Source organism: Sceloporus undulatus, chromosome 6 (genome assembly GCF_019175285.1).
Source record: "Sceloporus undulatus isolate JIND9_A2432 ecotype Alabama chromosome 6, SceUnd_v1.1, whole genome shotgun sequence".
NCBI classification, from domain to species: Eukaryota; Metazoa; Chordata; class Lepidosauria; order Squamata; family Phrynosomatidae; genus Sceloporus; species Sceloporus undulatus.
This window is the reverse complement of record NC_056527.1, coordinates 985,679-998,950: the sequence shown is the minus strand read 5'-3', so window position 1 is coordinate 998,950 and position 13,272 is coordinate 985,679. Positions and strand designations below refer to the sequence as shown.

The window sequence follows — 13,272 nt, the reverse complement described above, 5'->3', positions numbered from 1 at the left end:
TCTACCAGAGAGGACACCTCTCTAGGAGTCTCCAGGAGGTCTTTCAGTGCAACTCTCTGGTCAACGTCCAACAGACACTGACCATAGAGTTGCACCGTCTGGAGGAGCTACAAAGGCCTAGTGGAGTGTCCTCTCTAGGAATCTCTGGGTCCCTCAGTGTGACTTTTAGTTAACGTTGACCACAGAGTTGCTCTGGAGGACCCAGATATTCCTAGAGAGAACATATGAATCAAATCCTCAAATATCAAAGCCACAAGTATGGAGGGACGACGAGTGCATAATCTCTCCCAGGCTATCCTTCAAATGCCCACCTGGCAAGGAGCCACATTGTTCTTCAATAATTATATCATTTGTTAAAATTAAATTTTATTAGTTTAAAAAGAAAAATACAGTGTATTAATTGCCAGTTATACGTTCATTTTGTATAGGCCTCAGTCAACCTTGAGACCTGGACTATGTTTCCCATGGCACCCTGCGAGAGGGCGGGGCAAGAGCCCCTTCTCGCGAGAGTGAGATGGTGGCGTCGGCGGGGAGATTTGGGAAGCCATCGCGAGAACTGTTCCCTCTCGCGCCAACAAAATGGCGCCGACGGAACTGGGTGGGTAAAAAAACTCAGTTTCCCATGATGCAGCGCGCGAGAGAGGGATCGCGCGAGAGATCAGCAACCATCCTCCTGAGGTGAAAAAGCAAGCGCGACGGAAGTACGTCTGCGTAAGTGGGGGGGGGGTGAATCGTGAAGAATTTCCGGTTCCGGTTCCTCCATCCGGGTCCTTTCCTTAGTAAAATAAATAATTAGCAAGAAAAGTGTGGAAGGAAGGAGGGAGGGCGGCGTCTCCCTTCCCTTCCGCGGCGTGACGTCATCGCGTGAGGTCACGGGGCCCGGCGATGATGCGTCGGTGACGCGTCTCCCGCGCGTCCTCCTCGGCCGGGACCGTCACGGCGTTGCTATGGCAACAGGGCCTCCGTCGGGTCAAGGGGTCGCCGCCGCCGCCGCCGCCGGGCCTCGTCAGGGCGGACCCGGAAAGAGGGAGGGGGGGGGGGGGGGGGGGGGGGGGGGGGGGGGGGCTGCCCCGACGACGACGACGACGACGGGGGCCTCCCCGGGGAGGAGAAGGGGCTGCTCTCTGGGCCCCCTCCGCTTGGCTTGCCCTTCCTTCCCCGCAAGGGAGGGACCGGGAGAAAGGAGAGCCCCTTCTCCCTGAGCCGGGCGAGGGCTCTCCTCTCTGGGCGAGCGCCTGCCATTTCTTTGAGTGCGGCCCAGAGAAGGCCCTGTTCGCGACGAGGCCCCCAAAGAATAATCAGGGAAAGGGGGCCAAGGCCCTTGCAGACCCCGAGGGGAAGGCAGGGTCTCTCTCTGGGCAGCTCTGGTTGCCATGCAAGACCCTATTCCCCCCCCCCCCCTCCCCCCCCCGCCCCCCTCTCCCCCTGGGCACGCAGCAGCATTCCTCCCCCCCCATGGGGACCATCCTGAGCAGCTCTCTCCCCTGGAAAGTGCCCCCCAATAAAGCCGCCCCAGGGCCCCCCCCTCAAGGTCCAGGGAGGAAGGAGAAGAGCAGCCCTTGTCGGACGGAGCAGAAGGTCGCCCCGATTTAGGGGAGCAGACCCTCCGCCTCAGAGAAGCCCAGAAGGCATTGGGTCAGCCCCGCTCTGCGTGGCGTCAAGAAGAAGGGTTTGGGGCCCTTTCAGGTCTCTGGATGGAAGCCTGTGCCTTTTGTCGGGAAGTGAAAGAGCCACTTTGGGGGCCCTTCGTATCCAGGTTTGAGTCCCCCAAACCAACCCCCAGGTCTGAACTAACCCAAATGGTCCGCAGGGCTGGCTGAGATAGGTCCAAAACACCCCGCAAAAAGAGTCCATCTTGAGGCCACTCTAACTGCCTTAATTCAGTGCTAGAGGATCCTGGGAACTGTAGTTTATTGTGGCCCCAGAGCTCTCTGACAGAGAAGGCTGAATGTCTGACAAAACTACAGTTCCCAGAATTCCCTAGCCCTGAGCCAGGGCACTGCGTTCTGGGGCCTAGTGGCCCTTCTGCTTTCTGATGCGTCCTCACACACAAACTCAAGTGATGAAAAATGCATAGACTTACCTTTTGGCTGAGTGTGAGGCGTATAGGAAACCTATAGGAGCTTCCTCTTTGGACTTGGGTCTGTGGCCCCATACAGACTGCCAAAAGAAAGCCGCTTGGGGTCTCTTTGGGGGGATGCTGTTTAAAGGATGCATCCATCCTAAGAGTCCAGAAGCCGTGCCAGGACTGGAGCGCAGCTTTGGAGCAGCTTCCGGACTCTTGGGACGCACGCATGCACCTCCAAAGAGACCCGAAGCAGCTTTCTTTTGGCCGTCTGTATGGGGCCGTTATGTATATGCAAAGACTCCCCCCGTTGGCTGAGAGAGTGGCCCCTTTGCTGCCTGGTTGGTGGAGACAAGCCTTGTTCAGATCAGTTTTCAAAAGGTGTGTCAAATCACTTTCAGGCCAGGTCTGTGAGGCGTACGTGAAACGTATAGGAGTTTCGTGCTTAGGCTTCGGTACCATCTCCAGGATCATTCATGTTCTTTGTACATGGCAGTGTGGCGCAGTGGTTTGAGTGCTGGATTAGGTCTGTCTCTGGAGACCAGGGTTGGATTCTCAGCTCAGCCATGGGCAGGTCTCACTTTCTCAGCCCCAGGGGAAGGCAATGGCAAACCTCCTTGGACCAAATCATGCCAAGAAAACCCCATGATATGGTTGCCTTAGGGTCGCCATAAGTTGGAAACAACATGAAAGCCTGCATCAACAACAACATGCATCCCAAAATCCCCCCCCCCCCAAAAAACCTGAAGTCCCAAACCCTTCTGGTCCCAAGCATTTCAGATCAGGGAGGCTCCTCAGCCTGCGGCCGAAGGTACGTCATTATCTCTATGCAAATGTTCCAAAATGGGAAATCCAAAACACGTCTGGTCTCAAGCATTTTGGAGAAGGGAGACTCCGCTTGCACTTGGAGAATGAGGGCAGCTCTGGAGCCATGAACTGGGCCCCCAGTGATCCCCAAACTCTGGACTTCCGTTCCCAGAATCCCAGGCTGTTGGTGGGCTGTGAATGGGGCCAGTATTTTGTTTGGTAGTCCTGGAAGCAAGGCTTACTTGATATAAATCTAGCCCAAGTCTTATAGACTGAGGGGGCATCTGCACTGTAGAAATAACACAGTTTGACACCACTTTAATTGTCTTGGGATTTGTAGTTTGTTGAGGCACCAGTACTCCGTGGGCAGAGAAAGCTAATGGCCTTGTGGAACTACAAACCCTAGGATTGTATTAGATGGAGCGACAGCACTTAAAAGTGGTGTTGAACTGCTTTATTTCTGCCGTGTAGATGCACTTTCTGGCTTCAGCCTACTCATAAGTCAGTTCATTGTAGTCAACAGAGCTTGCTCCTTGCAACTATAAGGTTGCAGTCTTTCAGATACTACATCCCTGAAAGTGGAGAGTCTGAAACAATGCAGTGGCTCTCAGAGATCTGGGGAATTCAAAAATCATATTGATCACAACCAGCTGAATATTTGGAGGTAAATCCTGTTTTGTCCTGTAGAGTTTACCGCATCTATTCGACTATAAGGCACCCTCGTGAATAGGTTGAGGGCAGCTTTGGGGGCTAAAATGATGTATTTTGATGTGACCCATGTATAAGTCAAGGGTAAAATTTAGGGCCATGTGACAAAGGATCTATAGGATGAAGTAAAGGGAAATGATGCCAAAGGGCTTAACAAAATTCCAGCAGGCATAACTGTTTATGCTCCACTAAAGGCTGGCTGGATGGGAGAGCGCTTTTGGGACAGATTATACTTTTGCCTTTCACCAAGAGATGGTCCGCTTTTTATAAGAGTACGGTACTTGCATTGACCCTTGGATAAGTCAAGTTTCTATACCGGAGTATATACAGTAGATCCTGGTCATGGTGCCGATCAGCGTTAAATGGCCTCAGCTCCTCATGACCCAGCATTCCAAATCTCTGTCCCTTGCATTGTATTTTTTAGGCATCTTGATTCAGATGCCTAAAAGCCAGCCTGGCGCTTTGGTAATGCTTTGTTAATGCTGAAGAGGCTGCAGTGAAACAGTAGGAGACCTTTGCAGTGGCTGGAAGGAGGAAGAGGCAGCAGAAGGGCTTTTGCCTTGGTGAAACGTGGCCCTCTTGGAGTGGGTTGGATCGAGTGCAGAATTGAAACCAGCTGGATGGCAGAGATCAAAAAGGGATTTGCAGCCTCTGGGGACACATGAAGGAATGGCTGCTGTGTTTCTGAGTCTGCTACTAAAAATGGCTTGTTTTGGCTCATGGCTTTTGGCTTTTGCAACATGGCTTGCTGTTGGGTGCGGGGTAGATGCTGAGTCGCAAGGGCTTGTGATACAAAGGCTCAAACCTTTTATTTTCCCCTTCCTTCTCCTGGTTCTTGTTGTTCTTCCCTTCGATCCGTAATGGCTTTGTAGCTTCTCTCTGACTTTGCTCAGTCGTGCTCCAGGGTTCTTGGGGAGGCGCTTGAGGTCAACTGAGCGTATAGTTGGCAAAGTTCTGGGGCTAGAAACAATTTGTACAAATTGCATTTTGCACAAATTACTTTTTTTTTAAGGCTCAGTCTTTAAGAGCTTTTGCCTGAAAGAGCTTTTCCTAAGTGGAATACGGTTTGTATGAATTCTGGTTTTCAGCCGATTGTGCTTCAGCACCCTTTCTTGCCTGCTTCCCCCAAAGAAGGCTGCCTTGAAAGGGACAGACCATGAAGTAGGCTGTGCAGCTGCTTCTTGGCTATGACTGCTAGGATAGCTGGAAGTGCCAGTGGACAGGAGAAGTTTCAAATAGGAAGGCTAGAAAGAACCAGGAAATCCGTAGGGATAGCCATGGAGGCATTGGTTTACTGCTTCTCCACAGGACCCTTCAGGCTGTGAACAATCCATGAAAACATTCAAGGCCTGACATAAAACGGACAGGGAAAGAAGTGCCTCTTTAAAAATACAGCCGGCCCTCCATATCCCTGAATGTTTCTTATCCATGGATTCAACCATCCAGAGCTTGAAAATAATTTAAAAATATGTAAATGCCAATGAGCAAACTTTGATTTTGCATTTTATATCTTATGTTGTTGTTATCCACCCTCAAGTCGCTCTGGAGCCATGGTGACCCTGTCAATGAGACATCTCCAAGACTCCCAATGCTCCACTGCTCTGGTCCTGCAAATCCATACCCGCGATCTCCTTAACAGAGTCCATCCCTCTGGCATGTGGCCTCCCTCTCTTTCTGCTTCCCTCCACCTTTCCTGGCATTATTGGTTTTTCCAGTGAGTCGTTCCTCCTCACGATGTGGCCTCACTTTGGTCATTTTGCCTTCCAGAGAGATTTCTGGTTTGATCTGCTCTGGGGCCCATTTGTTTGACTCCTTGGCTGTCCGTGGGAACCTCTTCTCCAGCACCACATCTCAAATGAATTAATTCTCTTCTTATCCACTTTCTTAACTCTCCAGCTCTCAACATCCATGGTCATAGGGAATTTTATATAAGGAACACCATTTTACTATGCTATTATATATAATGGGACTTGAGCACCCATGGATTTTGGTATCCAGAGAGGGTCCTGGAACTAAACCCCAGCAGATACTAAGGGCCCACTGTAGTTTTGCAAGTTAAAACTACCAGAGCGGGACCAAAGGCCAGCCGCAATAGCACAGCACACCTTTAACTCCATCCAAAGGGATGGAACCAGGGTGGCTTCCTCTGGGAGGGAATTCCACCATCAGAGAGCTGCTGCAGAGAATGCCCCATGCGCTGTACCAGCCGGTCTGGTCTTGCGGAGCGGATGGAAATGCCACAGTGTCTCTTAGATTCTGAGCAGGCTCACAGGAGAGGAGGTGATCTTTCAGATAGCCTGGCCACACGCTGTTACTCCTACCACAGATGTCCACATACCTGGGCAGGTGGCTTATCAGGCTAGCAATTTGAATTCACTCTGTGGGTCCCTGGGCAACTTCAGGCATTTCATGTGTGTGGCCTTCCATGTCTGATTGCTGTTTGGTCTCAGCTTCCTCTTGAGTGCCCTGTTCTTTGCTCTTTCTATGCCCACAGCTGGAGATGTAGGCTCTTCTGACTTCACCTGGCAGAACTAGGACTATCCTGGACATTTTCATGTAGTTCCAGGCACAGTTGTGTCTGTTGAGATGGACTGGATAAGACATTATTACAAAATCAGACTGGAGGGTGAGAAGAAGGGTTGGAGAGCTTTCCTAGAATCCCAGGATTGGAAGGAGGGCCCCCCGGAGTCCAGCCCTGCTCTCGGAGCAGGGTCTCCAGCTGGACTGGAGCATCCCCAGCAGGTCAGTGTCCAGCCTCTTTTGGAAGATGTCCTGAGGAGGAGGAGGAGGCTCCAGTTCTTCTCTTGGCAGTTGATCCCATTGTCAAACCGCTCTCACTTCTAATGTTCAGTCAAAATTTACCTTATACCTTCAAACCATTTAGACCTATTTCAACCTCCTGAGGCAGCCGAGGGCAAGCCTGCCACCTCCACTCTACTTTTGAGGTATTTAAAGAACGCAGTCATGTCACCACTTAGTCTCCTCTTCTCCAAGCTAAACATGCCCAGTTCCCTCAACCTTTCCTCATAGGTTTTGTTCTCCATACTTCTTATCATCCTCGTTGCCCATCTCTGAATTCACTTTAACTTGTTTATATCCTTTTTAAAATGAGGTGCCCAGAAAACTCCGGACTCCAGATGCAGCCTGACCAGCACAGAATATAGTGGGACTATTACTTCTTTTGTCATGGAAACTACAGTTCTATTAATTCAGGCTTTGCTGTTGTGTACTTTCAAGTAGTCTCTGACTTTTGGTCATCTTAAGGTGACCCTATAATAGGATTTTCTGGGGCTGAGAGTGTGTGACTTGTCCAAAGTCACCCAGTGGGTTTCCATGACCAAGCGGGGAATTAAGCCCCAATCTCCAGAGTCCTATTCCTACTATGCTCAAACCACTACACCACATTGGCTCTCTTAATGGAGGCTAAGATAGCATTTTTCTCCCTGGTTTCCTTCTCTTCCCAGTGGTTAGGTGGAGTGTTGAGTTAAAGAGGGAGGCCCAGATTCTGATCTCTCCCTGGGCTCTTAGGTTCACCTGGACCCTCTTAGGCATGATGCCTCACAAGCTGTGCTAAAGAATTCCTTGTTGCAAGCGAACAGACCTCAGCATTCAGGATGCTGGGTTTTGTACAGAGGGCCTCAACTGTGTTTCCACCACCACATCCTCCCACATCGCCCTGAATTAATTGGATCCCACCCTGAGATTGTGGTCTAAGGAAGCAGGAGGAAACAGGGTTGGCATTGGGAAAGACACACAGGAGTCTTTTGGTCAGTCAGTTAAAGGAAAGGAATGTCTGCAGAGGCTGAGAATGGCCCAGATTTATAGGAATATGAAAGGAGTCCTGCAGTGCTGTCCCCAAAGTTTGTTTAATCCACCCTGCGCAGCCCAGACTGGACATGAAGGGAGTGACCCCTTCTATCAGGAAATGGCATCCAGTTACCCCTGACGGCTGACGAAGGAGCTTCCAGGTAGCCATAATGACCAGTAGCCACAGGCAACTTCCTCAGTGAAAATTGTGTTTCCTCTCTTAAAGTGTGTGGCCCTTCAGTGAATTGAGCCCTGCCAGAAGAGAAGAAGACCGTGAATTGAGCCTTGCCAGAAGAGAAGAAGACCACTTCCTTTGGTCAGTTTCAGTGGACAGCCATCCTTTCTGTGATTTATTATACTCACTTGTATCTTGGCTTGAATGGCACAAGTCCAGAGTGGTTTACAAAACCTGAATTAAACTGTTAAAAGCTCATCAAGATCCAGCAATAAACGGGGGGGGGGGGGGTTAGTTGGTGATGGCTGATCTGACAAGAGCAGGTAAGAAAAGCCTTGGCCTTGGCTTTCCTCCTTTTCCTTTCAGCAAGAGCAGGCCTCTGGCATTTACTTTGCCTTCTTTGCCTCCCTCTGTCTTCTGAATGCTGGATTTGTTGTGAGAGGGGAGATCTCTCCCAGGTTCTTCTCACTTCCTTCTATGAATCTTTTCTGAATCATCTTTTTTAAAAAACTAACTCAGGACAGACTGCTATTCTGGCAGCTTTGCTTGCCATTTCTTTTGCCCCATTTCCAACTTTACACTGTACCACCATTGCCACCAGGACACCCTTTGAAGCTGTGTGGCTGGATCCGTCTTCCTCATCCTCCTTTGGACCTGCAGGCCTTCCCCTGGGTAGCTACCAGGTGTAGTGCATCTCTTTCAGTTGGATCCCAACAGAGGATGCAAGGTGAGAGGAGGCCTCCCTGGGATCCTTGCCCTGGTGTGAGACAGAACAAGTGAAGGGAGGTCTTTATTGGGCCCGTCTGCCTCTGGAAAACCAAAGCACATGGGCTTTTGATGGGGATGTTTTTGGAAAGCATCTGTGTTCAGCATACAAATGAAAAGTGCTCTCAGGGTAGCTGGGTGTGGTGATCTTTGGGACCAAGCAGCAGTAGGGTTTTCAAAGAGGGGAGGAGGAGAATTGCAGAGAGCCCAGGAGCCTTGCTCAGAGAGGGCTTAGATTGCACTGGCCCCCAGGACTCCCAAGCGCTCACTGTTTTGGTGTCTTCTTTTCCCCCCAGACTGATGCAGGGGCTTCCAGAAAGTGCAGCCAAAGTGAACAGGCAGAAGGAGATTCCAACTGACCAGACTTGCAAGACAAATCCCACTGGACTTTCCGTTGCTGAGGCGAAACATGACTTTCCCACCCTGGAAGATTGTCCCAGGAGATGCCTGCGGAGGGTGTTGCCCAGGTAGGGCCAGCTGGACAGTGGGGCTGAGGTTCTCTTTGTCACCATGCTTGCTCCTTGTGTTCAGAAGTGCTCAGGGCTGCTGCAGGAGACATCTGGACAGTGCGCTTGCCATTTCCTGTCTCTGGTGAAGGCTAGCAGTGCTGGGCGAAAGGGCTTGACCCATAGAGCTGATCAGTGGGGCACAGACAGAAGGACTGAGCTTCCTGTCTCTGTCTAAACCCTGGCAGCTGGCTTTCAGCTGGGAATGGGAAGTGAAGACTCTTCTTCACTCTCAAGTGTACCATTATTATTATTATTATTATTATTATTATTATTATTAAGCTTTATTTATATAATGCTGTAAATTTACACAGTGCTGTACATACAATCAATTAAAATAATTAAAATACCTTTGTTTTGTACTGCACTTGCTTTTTCTTTGTTGCTATTATTATTATTATTATTATTATTATTATTATATTTTTCCCAGTTCAGGAGTCAGGATGGCTTAAAAACTTAAAACAGATACAGCTAAAATATTAACTGCATACAGAAGCTAAACTATCATTAGCATTAAAAGTGTGACCATTGAAAAGAAAAACAACAAATATAAACAGCATAGTACCTCCTGAAAGGCCCTTTCTCTTGAGTAATCCGCCCCTCAAAAACCTGTCTTCTCCTGTCTATTGAAGGATAGCAGGAGGTTGCCATTCTGACCTTTAAGACAGTGCTTCTCAATTATTTTCTGTCATGCCCCCCCCCCCCCAGGAAAGAAAACATTTTGCGCCCGCCCACGCGACTGTAAATAGTAGCATTTGTCTATAAAATTGTTATAAGTACGTGACCTCACTATTTGAGAAGTACTGCTCTAAGAGGAGTTCCAGAGCCTGGGGGTAGCTGCCACAAAGGCTCTGTCCTGTATTCCTTCCAGATGTTCTTGTGAGGATGGTGGGACTGAGGGAAGAGCCTTCCCAGAGGATCTCAAAACAGGGTTCATACAGGAGAATACTATCCATCAGATACAAAGCTGTGGAGACCTGGTCTTACATTGTACCAGCCTTAGTCTATAGAAGTCAGTTGAGGGCTGTTTCTGAATGGCAGAACACACACTTTGCATGCAGAACATTGGGGGCTAAGCCCCCACCAACATCTCCAAGTAAGCCTGGGGAAGACATCCCTGATTGTAAAACCTAGAGAGCTGCTGCAGAGCGAAGACCTGACGTTAGCATAAGGCAGTTTCTTGGTCACTCCAAGTGAAGCAGTGCTGACCAGCCTGGCTTTGCCATTACAGGTGACCTTTGAACCTCCCCTCGTCTGCATCCCACCGGAGGAGCTCACGGAGGATCCGCAAGGAGCTTGTGGAAGTGGTGATGGAGAACTACGAGCTGGTCACTTCTCTGGGTAAGACACCCTCAGCTTTGGTTTCAGAGAACCACTTAGCTAGTATAAGGGTAACCTGAAATGAGTGGGATGGGGCGCTTCATTAGCCTGCATGTACTGGATCTAAGAAAGACAGCTTGGCACTGTTTGTTTTTCAGGGAGGAAGCTGAGGAAGAAAAAGCCCATAGGGACCCATAAGCATTTTAATCTGGGAGTCAGAGCACTCCACAGCCTCTGTGAAGTAGTTGGAGTTTCTTTGTCAAATCCTAGGCAAATCCCTGAATGGTCATCTGTCAGGGATGCTTTGATTGTGAATTCCTGCATGGCAGGAGGTTGGACTGGGTGGTCCCTGTGGTCTCTTCCAGCTTTATGATTCTATTATTCTAAATAGTCCCTCAACTTATTCATGACATAAATGGCAGGTAAGACACTGTACAGTTAAAAAGAAAAAGAAAGGACAAGAATTCTGGACCAGAGAAAGCGGCCCTGGAGTGAGTCCGCTCCATGATACAAGAAAATAGAAGAGTTGCATTGAAATTAAAGAGGGACATTATGGGGACACACCTTTAGAAACTAGGTCTTCTACCAGAATGAAAAACCCCTCTCCCTTTGCAGGGTGCAGTGGGGTGGATGTGTGGATGTGACCAAGGCACAGAGGGGGGTGTCAGCTATCAAAAATTCAAGAGAAGTGTTCATGTCTCTTGACTGTCGGCTTCTATAAAGCTATCTATGCCTTGGTGTTCTTCTTTATCAGGCTACCCGGTTCTCAAACCTGATCTCCTGTCTCGGATTGAGCGTGTTGGAGAGCAGTGTGTTGGTGACCAACTGGATTCGAGCAGAGGGATTCCAGCAGATCCCTGCCCAGGTAAGCCAGTTAGTTCCATCCCACCCATGGTTGCATTGCAATACTCTTACATTTTGGAGCACAATATTGTTCTTTATCTGATGTCTTTGGAAAGAGAATACATGCTACCTATGACACTGTTTCCATAGACTTGGTCTTCTTTGAAGGTTGACTGAGACAGTTCCCTCTTGTCTTGTAGTTTTTGGCACCTCTTTGTCTCTTTGCCAGAACTCTGTTGGAGCCACATGTGAATGAGCAAGTCTGCATTTTTCCATAACTTTTCTTGCCCTGAAGGCATGTGCATCATCATAGAGGACAGCCTACACCTTTTTCCTTAGCATTTTGCTAACTAAATGAAACACTGCATTGCTTTAAAAATACTGCAACTGTTTTACAAGATTGGTTTCAGTAGAATTTCATATCAGGTAAATGCATTTAGGGCAAAAATGTATAACCCTCGCCACAGTTGTTCTTCCACAGTTTTCTGGTACTATTGATTTTAGCTGGAATCCCACACCCCCATTCACACAGACATTTTCCTGTCTAGTGTCGACTTGAAGCCAAATAATAGCACATAGATGTTGTGGCCAATCTTTACAAACAGCCAAAGGCCACTGGCCAGCTCTGCCCTTCCTAGTTCTCTTGCAGCCAGTTTAGATGAATCTGTTGTAAGGCTGATGTGTGGTGAAATATGACCTAGCTGCCATTGTGTTATAAAGCCTGTTTATAAACAGGTAGAGACAAAGGCCTTGTTAGGGACACCTGGAAATACTAAGGGCACAGAACCTGTGAGTTCAAACACCCCACAGCTTCCTTCCCAGAGCCTCTACTAGCCAAAGAAGCAGCTGCTGAGCCCATTGGGAGCTAACCAATGGTTCTTTTCCAGGTTACCGTTTTTTCAAACCCGAGAGTTTATCGTGGATCGAGCGGTGGGAAGAGCTTGGCGTTACGGACCGCCAGAAGCTGGAGGAAGGCAAACTGTGCACTGGCTCCTGTCAAGGTGAGGGGTTGGGGCCAACCAACAGACATGGAGCTGTAATAGAAGTTGCACTAATAAGCAGTGAAAATTAAAAGTAGAAATAATGCTTGCATCTTTCTCAGCCTTGGTGCCTTGACAAGCTATGAACCTTTAGGCTTCCTTTTTCATCCCAAGGATTCCTGGTGCATTAAGACACATGCCTTCTGTCCTGTCCCTTTCTAGAGCAGAAACCACAAGCCTCTTGTCTCAATGGGTTAGAATCTGTTAAGAGGAAGAGCCACTTGCCAGAGCTCTCCTTAACCCTCATGATTGAGGATAGAATAGATCTTAGGATTCTTCATGTCTAACCACCAAACCATTATCCAAACTCCTCCTCAATAAGTTTTAAGCCACAACTATTGTGGAGCTTTCTGTACTTAACCTCACAGCATCTTTTACCCTGAATGGCTAACAGAACTTTTAAAATCCTATTCAAATCAAACAACTACTTTTTAAAAAGCTTTTAAAAACTTCTTTCCATGCAGGCCCCTGTCCCTGTCACAGTTTTCTGCTCCCTAATCTAGAGGCATGTGTCAGATCTTAAACATGTTTTAGCTTTTAGCTCACTCTTTCTTTAGACTTTTTCCATTGCTCAAGAAAGTGGTCAGTTTTTCACCCCTTGAGAAGAACCAAGAGTGGCAGAATCCTTCCTTGCATGAACAGCTCTGGGAAGAGTGGGGAGAGTGAGAATTTGACTTTGTTCCACCCCACCGCACTCTCTTTTTCAGTGCTTTTGGAGGTGAAGTACTTCAACCCTCTGCTCTGTGCAGGATACACTCCCAGCCTCCCTGCAATATGGGGCTTCAGTACTTCCAGTGAAGGAGACCCCCTCATCTCCAGAGGCAGTCCATCTACTGTTGAACAATCCCTGCTGCCAGAAAATGTCTCCTAATGTTTGTCTGAAATCTCTTTCTCAGAAATTCCTGCCTGTGAGTTACAGGCCTGCTCTCCAGAACAAAAGATGAGACACCAACCCCATTTATTTGTGGCACGAAAGCCCTTAAGATATTTGAATACTTCTGCCACACCTCTGCTTAATTTTATTTCCTCTGAGCTAACCTTGCCTCACTCTTTCATTGGTTCTTTAAATGTAGCTTACAGAACTGGGCAGGAGTGTGTGTCTGCAGGTCTATTCCCTTGCTTTTAGTTGCTGAGAAAGGTGCAGTTGAGTGTTGGCCAGGGACAAGGTCAGTTGCTCCCTCCCTGCCTGGCTACAGTGCTCCCACAGAAGCCACCAACCAGTTGGTGTGGCAGCAG

At 48.6% G+C, this 13,272-nt stretch overlaps 1 protein-coding gene across 2 annotated transcripts in view; it reads left to right on the top strand.

The window, feature by feature from the left end:
- Positions 1-575: 575 nt before the first annotated feature.
- The window catches only part of LOC121933135 (zinc finger protein 25-like), a 19,819-nt gene continuing 7,122 nt past the window's right edge, over positions 576-13,272 (top strand). Inside the window, exons 1-6 of one of the 2 annotated variants that reach the window (XM_042472463.1) lie at positions 1,528-1,756; positions 7,614-7,703; positions 8,624-8,794; positions 10,065-10,174; positions 10,908-11,018; positions 11,884-11,997. In XM_042472463.1, coding sequence (XP_042328397.1) covers positions 10,144-10,174; positions 10,908-11,018; positions 11,884-11,997 — 256 coding nt within the window. In that variant the 5' untranslated portion in view covers positions 1,528-1,756; positions 7,614-7,703; positions 8,624-8,794; positions 10,065-10,143. Of the gene's footprint in view, positions 712-1,527; positions 1,757-7,613; positions 7,704-8,623; positions 8,795-10,064; positions 10,175-10,907; positions 11,019-11,883; positions 11,998-13,272 lie in introns of those variants that run through there. The other variant, XM_042472464.1, reaches the window with a different exon arrangement.